At 36.1% G+C, this 12,115-nt stretch overlaps 1 protein-coding gene across 1 annotated transcript in view; it reads left to right on the plus strand.

Moving 5' to 3' along the window:
* The window catches only part of LOC127098051 (uncharacterized), a 49,682-nt gene extending 37,567 nt beyond the window's left edge, over positions 1-12,115 (plus strand). Inside the window, exons 2-3 of the mRNA XM_051036551.1 lie at positions 8,972-9,568; positions 10,130-12,115. Of these exons, the coding sequence (XP_050892508.1) occupies positions 8,972-9,568; positions 10,130-12,082 (2,550 nt within the window). The 3' untranslated portion in view covers positions 12,083-12,115. The remainder of the gene's footprint in view (positions 1-8,971; positions 9,569-10,129) is intronic.

Consider the following 12,115-nt stretch of genomic DNA (forward strand, 5'->3'; position numbering starts at 1 on the left):
TGGATTGGAAATGGTTATTTTGAAAATTCACTTTTCACCCTCACTTGAAAATAAATCATGCAAGTTCAAAAAGGCCATTTTGATTTGTAATGTTTTGGTGAATGATGGTTACATATTTGGAAAGAGGAGGTCAAATGTGACTTGTTGCAAAAAACCCCACCTAATTTGGCCAAATGGTTTGAGAGATATGGCCTTTTGAAGTTCAAAAATTTTGGAGAATGAATTGATCATAACTTTCCAACCATACATGGGAATTGAGTGTTCTTGGACTTTTTGGAAATGGGAGAACAAGATCTTCAACTTTCATGTTGGGCAAAAATTCATTTGAAGCTTGTATCATGATGTAAGTTTAGGATCAAGAAGTTTCCATTTTTGGCAAAATCCAATTACAGGTCCACTTTCTATTTTTGGAAATTTCTTGTTTGACTTTATTTTCTTCACTGTGGATGCTTGACATGATATATGAAGCTTATATGGACATGAATGAGACCTCTCAGACCAAATCCCACCATCAAATCACTGATTAAATGGACAGTTGACCAAGTTTGACTTTCAGTTGACTTTCTAGGGTTTTGGATGACTGAACCATGTTCTGATGAATTCCAAACCCTAATTCCTTGATATCTTGATCCAAAATGATGTCACAAGTCATATGAACTCTTGATTATTGATCATGGTGCCCAGATTCTGCAAGAATGGCCACCATCCACTGCAATGACTGACTTTGACTGATTTTGACCTAATTGGCTTCATCTGCAAGTAACATGGTTAGATGACAATATTTTTGTACTTTTTGGTTAGTAAACATATGAAAAGCAAAGATATACAAATGCAAGACATGCTTGGTGATCAAGAACCACACACAAGGCAACCTACCCACTAGGAGGGAAGCTAGGGCATGCAATGATCCTTGAGGCCATGATATGATATGATGTGGGCCATGAGGGATCTTAGGGCCAAAATTGGGGTCTTACAGTAACCTTCATGGCAAATCTCTTGGGAAATGATCTGAGAATCTTTCTTACAAGTTTTTCTTCAGACATTTTCTCTCCTAAGCCACCAGAAATGTTGGCAATTTCAAGAATATTCATGTGGAAGTCATGAATAGTCTCATCCTCTTTCATCCTCAAATTTTCAAACTTGGTAATCAGCATCTGGAGTTTAGACATCCTTACCTTGGAGGTACCTTCATGAGTTGTTTTGAGAGTATCCCAAACTTCTTTAGCCAGCTCACAGTGATGCACCAGTCTGAAGATGTTCTTATTTATCCCATTGAACAGTGCATTCAAGGCCTTAGAGTTTCCAAGGGCTAATGCCTCTTGCTCTTTGTCCCACTCTTCTTCAGGAACTTGCATAATGATTCCATCTTTACCTGTCTTCGTTGGATGTTCCCATCCTTTGTTGACAGCTCTCCAGACCTTGCTATCCAGAGACCTCAAGAAGGTTATCATACGAGGTTTCCAGTCATCATAGTTAGAACCATCCAACATGGGTGGTCTATTTGAGAATCCTACATCCTTGTCCATGGTACTAGAAAGTAACGTCCCTAGATCTCACCCAGAAATTAACAGGCAGGGTGCCTGCTCTGATGCCAATTGAAATTCTAGTAACAGACTATCGATGTCACACTGGATGTTATGACATCCAATTCTGCGCAGACAGGAAATGTATGCAGAAGGTAAATGAAAAAGGCAGTAAAAGACACATATAATTGTTTACCCAGTTCGGTGACAAACACACCTACGTCTGGGGGCTACCAAGCCAGGGAGGAAATCCACTATAAGCAGTATTAATTCAGGACTTCAACCAACTGTTTAATCCTATCACTTAAGACCTACCCAATGCAATTTCAATCTAAACTAAGACCTGAGTTCCTACTCACTCCCTCTCAATCACCACAGTGATTACAACCTTTAATAAGTTTAAAGTCAATGGCAAAGTTATACTTCAAACAACTCTTGATTGTGCTTAAAAGCTTTAATCAAGAAACACAACACTCACGCTTAAAAGCTTAGAGTGACACACCAATTACAACTCAATGAACACCCTAGTCCAATGCAATCATCTAGGTGATAATTGCTTGGGTCACAAGTAAGACCTAATACAAGACACAATCAAAGTACAACAGTGAAATATGATGATATAATAAATGCTTCACGCTTCAAACCTCTGAGTTGCTGAAAGTAGGATTGCCATCCTTTTATAATGCAGCACTTGGGCCTTGTACTTGAATTTCCTAAAATTAAGGTCAAACAAGTTAACCTAATTTCTACACATTAGGGTGCTAACAAATAGGCTATTTGTTAGGGCTCTTAAATTTAGCTCTTCTGTTAGTTTCCTGGATTTTAGCACAGCTGTTAGATTCCTGAAAAACAGCCTGAGATAAATACTGAATCATAACAGAAAAACTAACTAACCTACACTTTAGCATATGCCGTCAGGAATGAGTGTCATAACATTCAGTTTGACGTCCAGAACATAGGCTATATGCTAGACATCATTAATTCTAGCTTAGCTGTTGGTTTCCTGAAACAACAACCTGTAATAAATACTGAACTATACCAGAAAAACTAACTGGCCTATAATTCAGTATCTGCTGTCAGGGATGAATGTCATAACATTCAGTTTGACATTCAGTAAATCCTGTATTAGCTAATCCTACAGCATACTACTCAAGCATGTCATGACATCAGTCAAGACATCAGAGTACAGTTAGTGTTTTAACACAAAATGCAGCCAATCAAAAACATCTACAGTTTGAATGTTGCCTCCACGTGGATAACGTGCAGATAATCCACAGTAGGAGTTCAGATGTGAGTGGAAGATGAAGTCTTCCGTTTATTTTGATGTGTAACACCGGGGAATTAGGAGCACTGTGTCTTTCATTATGTTTTAACGTTTCCTATTATGACATGTTATGTTGATGTTGAATATGTTGAGTTAACCGTTTGTTATTGTTGTTCTGCTGCTATTTAATAAAAGTTAACATTAAGATATTTGGTTATTACTACTACTTTTATAACTGTAAAGTGCTACATGTCTTTTCGATTGAGCAGGTTGATCGTATGTTGTAGTTTAGCATCCTAAACTGCATGTTGAATTATTTTACTCTGATAAATGTTTAAATTTATGCGGGAAAAATTTAGGGTGTTACATTCGACAGGTCATTGGAATCGACTGGGAACAAATTCAAAATTCAAACTGAAGTAACTGCTTTTTGGTCTTATCCAAATCAGCAAGGACATGTGAAAACCAAATCAAGCATCAGTTAACATGCAAGAATGACGTGTCGGGCGGAGGATCATTTGAACATTGAAAGACAATTAGTTTATAACATTATAAATATGAGTTCTAGTTAACTTCGATCACACTCAAAGTACCATCACATTAGAGAGAAACGTGTTTCCTGAAGATAAAAAATGTACTTACTTACCATTTTTACATTTATGCAAATACACCTTTTGTTTATTTAAAGTCTTTCTATACTTATTTCTTTAGCGTTTAAAGACTAATTTTGACACAGTCGGAATCAGTTTGCTAGTTATATTTACAACGTAGTCATTTTATTGAAACACGAAATATTCAATGCAAGATTTCCAACAAAATCGAAATGCATATTCTCTTTTCTTAGAAACTCAATACAAACTTGTCCTAGAATGTACTAGTTTGATCCTTTAAGTAATTAACTCAAAATTAAGTAATTGTTTATCAAAAACACCGATAAACATGTGTGTGAAAAAAAGATACGTCTGGAGATACATCTCCAAATACCGGAGACATTTAAATCTTTTCACATTGACGTGAGATTCACATGAGATTGGAAAGAGAAACTCCCCGAATATAATATGCTAAGTCACGTATTTAAATTTTTTTTTAATTTTAAAAACTTATTTAAAAGACCTATAGAAAATAAGGGTGGTGGTTTATTCAATTTGTGTCAAAACTCACAGAAACACACCATATAACTCAGCCCGACTAACTCATTCGAGTCACATTTTAACTCGACGTATTACAAGTACTATATAGTTCATTGTGTTGCTTTGTTCCTTCATTCCATAAAGACAAGAAGGTCACATTGTCTTCATCAGAAACTTCAGTGGTGGCTTCATCGAAGTGATCAGTAATAATATTGGTGAAGCTAGCCCTCTTTGAGTTAAATCCAATGATGTCATCAATGTCGACAAAAGGGTCAAACACTTCACCGGTTGGTCGAAGACCAGTGATGGAAGCTACGAGGAATATTGTTGGGGTTAGCATGCCATAACGCAATTGGAAGGTGTCCATCAAAACCTCCCAAAAATGCAGTGCAACTAATAACATGTTTTGGTTATATGTGGGGCCTACTCTAGATATTTGAATCAGGTCGAAGAGACTTTGATCCTTCCGAAATTGTCTCTTTTGGGACTCTACCTTATTCAACCAATTAATATAATTTGATTAGTTGGTGTAAGGGGCAGAGTGAAAGACGCGACTGATCATGTAACTAAAATCTAAAGTTTCTTTCATCGCTGCTAAAGGTTAGGTCTGATGGTAACATGGGAAAAAATTACTAACCCTAGCCACATTGGTGTTTATATCAGGAAAAGGACCAGAGAAAACATGAGTAATCTTAGTAATAGTAAAAGGAATCAATACCCATGACTTCCAAATAAGTTCTTTTTCCTCTTGAAGAAGAGGCTCATGACCATATAGTTGGTTCCTAGTAAGAGTAGAAGTGATGATGGATGCAACCACATGGATCTCTGGTTTGGAGGATGATTTGTGAGTCATTTTTGTCTAAGAGGAAACTGAGATTTTGCAAGAAGAAGATTTAAAAATTTTGTGGAAGATGAAAGAAAGCTTAGAATAAAAAATGTTAGGTTAGGAATAAACTATTTATAGTTCTGGAGAAGAGAAACAACTTAGTTTTAATTTTTTTTGAAAAAGAAATTAAAAAATGAAACTTTTTGAAATGTGTCCCACTAGAGCTTGATGGAGTGGGAATTTGAATCTCTATACATGTCCCACGATTTCCTGGAAACTCGGAGCCATGATGGATAGTCTGGGCATACACGTCTCGAAAATACGTTATAGAGAGTAGCCATAATGACGATGAAGTCACATCATGACTTTGAAAAATGTCGGAACTTCAAAAACACCATATGTCTCTTTCAACTATGAAATCGAAAGTGGAATTTTTGGGGACAATTTGTTAGCCAAGAAATTCCAAAAAGAAATTCGACAAGGAAGCCAGCTAGAATTTCTTCAAACATAGGGTAAAGTCAAGTTATTTTTCGACTGAAAGACTTACCTCAGGAACGGTAGGAGTCGAAGAGTCTGGATGAGGACAGAGAAAATTTTCAAGGAGTTCAATAAGGTTTGAAGTTTGACAGGTCATTGGAATCGACTAGAAACAAATTCAAATTTCAAACTGAAGTAACTGCTTTTTGGTCTTATCCAAATCATCAAGGACATATGAAAACCAAATCAAGCATCAGTTAACATGCAAGAATGACGTGTCGGGCAGATGATCATTTGAACATTGAAAGACAATTAGTTTATTGTTAGACGATAATACCAATCTAGAAGGATGGTTGAATAAATTAGTATTTAAAATTTAGTGCTTTTTTTAAAATTGTTTTTAAAGGTTCCGAAAGCTCCCTAGATCACGATCGTCTAAACCATCCGTTAATGGAAAGATCGGATATGCGTGAAACCTAATAGAATGACTAAGATAAAGATAATCAACAACTATCTTAATTAATCGATCAAATATACAAATCCTTGATATAGTTACCACTAATGATGAGTTAACATAATGAGAGAACAAGCAAAATATCGATAAACTTGTGCGAAGTTAATTTTATCAAACACTTGGTGTGCACACTACACCAAGTCTCAATTTCACTAGAATTAATTATGCAGAATTTTCCTTAGTTGCAATCAAAGTGATTGCAACAATTTATCGAACAACTTTAATGCACAACAATTAAGCGAGATGAAGTTTACAATTAAAGTCACACAAGATTTAATTTATGCATAATCTAAGGAATTAGAGAAAGAGAGAACAACACTAGATTTGTTTAGACAGTTCCCCTTTCGTCCTCGCTTAGGGTACGTCTGCCCCCAATTCTAAAACTAGAATTGGGATATTTATTATCAAATGCAAAGTTTATACAAGAGAAGAAATGATCACCACCAAGCAAACCTAAGTGTTGTTGTAAATCATATTCACTTCTCTCTCATTGATTCGAGTTGAACCAAGTGCTTCAAAAGTTCCGAACAAACCTCCGATTGTAGCTACCTTATTGCAAGAACTCCAAGTTCTCCAAAACTCTAGCTTGATTGATTTCGAACGGATATGCGTGAAACCTCTGATTGTAGCCACCTTATTGCAAGAACTCCAAGTTTTCCAAAACTCTAGCTCGGCTGATTTCAATCGCGACACGCTTGAACCCAAACCTTTCTTCACAATCCTCCGGTTACCATTACTTGTTCGAACGAATCCACCGTTCTTCAAACCTTTCACTCGGCTGAATCTATGAAGCAAAGATTTGTGCAAAAAATCCCAATTCTTGGAGGACAAAACCTACGATTTTATTCAAGAAAAATCCATTCAAAACCTCTACCCAAACTAAGATTACACAATCCTATTTGGACGTTATCACCACAACAATGCACTATGATCAACAAAAATTGTTATGTGTAGTTGTTGAAACATGCAATGAAGAATGAAGATGAATAGGAATTTTAGTGTATATCTTTCACTTTTCTGTTGACAGTTGAAAAACAGGCGAAGAGTCAACTCAAATAGGAGACGAGTCGACTCAAACAGGCTTTTCCAGAATTGAGTCGACCTATGACTCGACCTGTTCAGACCCGTAGCAACATGGTTCAAATGAAACAGGTAATGAGTCGATGCAACAGGTGGATGAGTCGACTCATCTTATTTTTCCAGGATTGAGTCGACCTATGACTCGACCTGTCCAGACCCGAGAGTTACATAAAATGTGATATGCATGAATGAGTCGACCGCTCCAATGCATGAGTCGACTCAAAGTTCTTAAATGGTCAAAAATGAATTTTTGAGACGTATTTTGGTCAATCCAAACCATTCTCTTATGGACCTAAGGTACCAACAATGATCAAGTGCATTATTGACATATATGAGATGCTCCTATACGCATATACACGTTAAGTTTATACTTTGAGCATGTTAGAGAATGAATGCACTCTACGATATGATGACACCGTCCAAAATACACAGTATGAGCTACTAAAAGGTTTGACATAATTAAAATAAGAACTAAGAACCTTTGTCATCACATTTATAACATTATAAATATGAATTCTAGCATTAGGATCAGGGGTGACAAAAAATATAGTTAACTTCGATCACACTTAAAGTACCATCACATTAGAGAGAAACGTGTTTCCTAAAGATAAAAAATGTACTTACTTACCATTTTTACATTTATGCAAATACACCTTTTGTTTATTTAAAGTATTTCTATACTTATTTCTTTAGCGTTTAAAGACTAATTTTGACACAGTCGGAATCAGTTTGCTAGTTATATTTACAACGTAGTCATTTTATTGAAACACCAAATATTCATGGCAAGATTCCCAACAAAATCGAAATGCATATTCTCTTTTCTTAGAAACTCAACACAAATTTGCCATATGATGTACTAGTTTGATCATTCAAGTAACTAACTTAAAATTAAGTAATTGTTTATCAAAAACACCGATAAACATGTGTGTGAAAAAAAGATACGTCTGAAGATTCATCTCCAAATACCGAAGACATTTAAATCTTTTCACATTGACGTGAGATTCTCGTGAGAATGGAAAGAGAAACTCCCAAATAAATATAATAGGCTAAGTCACATATTTAAAATTTTTTTTTGTAATTTTAAAAACTTATTTAAAAGACCTATAGAAAATAAGGGTGGTGGTTTATTCAATTTGTGTCAAAACTCACAGAAACACAACATATAACTCAGCCCGACTAACTCATTCGAGTCACATTTTAACTCGACGTATTACAAGTACTATATAGTTCATTGTGTTGCTTTGTTCCTTCATTCCTCGCAAATTCATCTCATTCCATAAAAACCAGGTTCTCCTTCTTTCCTTTCTCCTTTTACGTTAATGTCTTTTCTTGCATATAATCAAACATATATCTTGTTCACTCTTTTGTTTATTTTGTTTTCTTATTATTATCTATACTTGTTGTTCCTTTCAAAACCTTACCATTTAACAATTCTATCACTTGCTCGCTCCTCAAAGTTTAACAAGCAAATATTCATTCACCATTTTTCTCTCTGTCTTATCAACAACCAACCCTTAACTTTGTTCAACGTGCTTCTGTTATGTCATAATTGGTTACACTATTTCCCTGTAGATTGTGTATGCTCAATCTTAATCTTCCTGTTGTCATCCATCAATGTGCTTTTGGTTATATCTTCCTGTTATTGTTATTGATTGTGTGTTTTGATAATGAACATGCATATAAGGGGTTTTGATTCTGATCAAAATTCTTCATCTTTATTTTATATGTTTTCCCTTGGTCATTGTATTGTGTATTTATTTATGTTGAAGCTGTCTCAAAAATACTGTCTTTGGGAAATAAATTAGTTGACAATTTTTTGATTTAGGTAACCATGTTGAAGCTAGGATTTTCATGTTCTAGGTCGTATTGACAATTTCTGTATTCTTAAGTTTGTTCAAAAGGCAAAGGGTTGGAAAATTACAAAACAAAGTATCGGTTCGATAGAGATAGTTGGATTCTAATAGTTTTAAATCTGAAATCCTTCAATAACTATGATGCTTTGAAAAACCAGTGGCCTTGTAAATATGAATATGGGTTGTGAGTATCAATGTATATTACTTTTATGCTTCTTGATGATGTTATCTGATCTACATTTCCTCTTAAGCCTTGATTTGAGTTTATAATAATCGGGTTTTGTTTTCTTATATTTCTTGGCAGATGGTGTCCTTTAGGGAGAATGGTAATGATATCTTCTCCGAGCATGCGTCCAATGAAGGTGATGATGTGAGTCCTAGAATAGGTCATGAATACCAGGCGGAAATTCCTTCATTACTTAAGAAATCAGAGCAGCATTCATATCGAATGGATCCTGCAAATTCTGAGGCATTGCATGATAAATCCTTTTCCTTTGCAATTGGTTTAGAGGATAGGGAACATGAGGAGTTGGGATATCATGAGGATATTGATTCAGGTAAATTGGGCAAAAGTGAAAATCATAAGCTGGCCCTTGGAAGATCGAGTAGCACCTGGAGTGATGCTGATACAAAAAGTTTTATACTTGGTTTGTTTATTTTCGGGAAGAACTTTATTCAGATAGAAAGATTCTTGGAGAACAAAGGGATGGGAGAAATACTTTCTTTTTACTACGGAATGTTTTACAAAACGGATGGATATCGTAGATGGTCGGAGTGCAGGAAGTTAAAAGGAAGAAAATGTATGATTGGAAAGAAACTTTTTACCGGGCTGAGGCAACATGAACTATTGTCTCGCTTGAATCCCCATGTGTCTGAAGAATCTCAAGATACTATGTTACAGGTATTCAGCTGTGTTATCTCATTTCCATCTCGTCTCCTCTGTTGTTAATGAACCGCATAAGTATATCTTTGAGTTGCCTGATGATTGACTTAGCCTGTATGGCTGCCTGCATTTTGTGATTGAAATCTGTTTCCCTCTCTTGTGCCCCTTTTCTGATATACTCTTCACTCTCTTGCAAGTTGTAATTTTAACTTCCTTCTTGGAGTGCTGTGATATTTCATATTTCAATGATAATTTTGTTTAATAATTGTCTGTCCATATTTTATGGATTTATTATCCATGCAGAAGAATAGAAGCCATTAGGAATAAGAGACTTCATATATTTTGAAAATACCTTCTATTTATTAGCTTCAAACGATGTTTAGATTGTTTCTCGTAGTCTATTTGATGTTAGAAAGTGAAAGCTTCACTAGTTTATGGAGCATCTTATTTCTGTAATACAACATGCTCTTTGCATTTGATACATTGGTAATTTTGATGGAATAACCGAGTGATTTTTACCATTTTACTATTGACAAATCAGGTTTCAGTCCTCACTTTGCTTATATTTATTATACTCAGGTTTCTAAATCTTATGCGGAGGGAAAAACTTCTCTAGAAGAATACATATCTTCTTTGAAGTCGGCTGTTGGACTCCGCGTTCTTGTGGAAGCAGTAGGTATTGGTAACGAGAAGGGAGACCTGACTAGGTTTGGTATGGAACCTGCGAAGAAGAATCGTGCTCTTCCAGCGCAAACATGCAAAGATTTGTCTTCTCTTGGACCCAGCGAAATAATACAATCTCTGACAGGAGGATTCAGGCTGAGCAAAACCAAAAGTAATGATCTTTTCTGGGAAGCTGTATGGCCCCGCTTATTGGCAAGAGGTTGGCACTCCGAGCAACCAAAGAATCGAGGCTATCTTACCTCCGAAGATTATCTGGTTTTTCTTATTCCCGGCATTGACAAGTTTTCAAGGAGGAAACTTGTGAAAGGTGATCATTACTTTGATTCTGTTAGTGATGTCTTGAGCAAAGTAGTGGCTGAACCGAATATTCTCGTTCTCAAAGAAGAAGAAAATGCTAAAGTTGGCAGCTACAATGAGGACGAGCCGATAAAGGAATCAAATGAAGATGATTTATCAGACGATCATCGTCAATGTTACCTCAAGCCCCGATGTTCTACCTACAATAAAGATCATACCCAATTCATGGTTGTTGATACCAGTTTGGTACATCGGGGAAAGCCATCCGATTTAAGGGAATTGAAATCTAATCCTGTTAATTCAGTACCTAGAGTTGAAGTAAATGCTGCTGGTAAAAAATATAAAGGGTACAAATATATGAGGAAAGTGAAACATAACAAGGATATGTCTGAAAGCATTAAACAAAATTTGACAAAGTTGACAGCTATTGATACAAATAGACTTTCTGATGGAAAACTATTGAAGCTGAAAGTTAAACTGAAATGTCCGCCAGTTGAATTAGAAGATGCTTCTACGATGACTAATGGTCTTTTGAGAGAAAGTAACCAAGGCTCTCCAACAGATTATTCACCGAGCATGGCGGAAGCTAATATGCTGATATATGGCAAAAGGAAAATCAATAAAACTGGTAGTCTCAGAGGTGTATCTAACAGTGGTGCTACCAGTAAAAAAGGCGCATGTGATAATCTTGTTAATGATGCAAACAAGATGCTCCAAAGCCAGAAAAATCAGAACACCAGTGTATTTGATAATAATCCACTTAACAAGATCAGAAAGCATCAATTCAACCGGAAAGTAAGATCCGGTGATTCTAATCATGCAGCTGTTCCTATTAAAAGGAGGAGATTGGCTGCTTGTGTCAAGGCTGAGAAAAGCCGCATCATTGAAAATTCTTCAGGAGGTTTGGGATCAGAAAAAACAAGATTCTCCCGGTCTTCTAGCTTTCCAGATTCCAACAAAAATGTGTGTGAGCCAGTTGGTCTTCAGCAGAATGGGAGTTCAACTGCTTCTTCAGCAGTCCGAAGTGTGGAAAAGAATACTGAGAAGAACATTCTCTATGAAAGTTATCAATGCAGGAGTGTTTCTTGTGTTAAAGTTGAGAAATGTGAATCTTTCACCTTCAACGTACCACAGGTTCCGTCAAATTCTGAAAATAACAAAACCATGGCAATGGAGGAGGAAGGTGAGCAAGACCAAAAGGCAAAAGGTCCATGTCTAACATCTTCTACTCATAAAGTAGTTGAGGAGCTTCTTAGAACCCCTTGCCATGTTGATTCTTTGGAACAGCATCCTGGTAAGAATCCCAGGAGACAGAGCACGAGAACCCGACCATTGACAGTTAGAGCATTGGAATGTATAGCAAATGAATTCTTGCATGTGCAAAAGAGACAGAAAAAGAAAAACAGCCAGATGCACCAAGATCCTTTCAATCCTTGTCGCAAGGCTCGTACAAGAGGCAAAACAATGATAAGTCGTAATTGCTTAGATAATGGGAATGCAGTTTTAGTACAAGAGGAAAAGCATTTGAATGGAGATGGCAGTGTTAGCTAAATATTGCACAGTTGTTTACAGATTTTTCTTTAA

The sequence above is a fragment of the Lathyrus oleraceus genome, chromosome 6 (assembly GCF_024323335.1).
Source record: "Lathyrus oleraceus cultivar Zhongwan6 chromosome 6, CAAS_Psat_ZW6_1.0, whole genome shotgun sequence".
In the NCBI taxonomy this organism is placed as follows: Eukaryota; Viridiplantae; Streptophyta; class Magnoliopsida; order Fabales; family Fabaceae; genus Lathyrus; species Lathyrus oleraceus.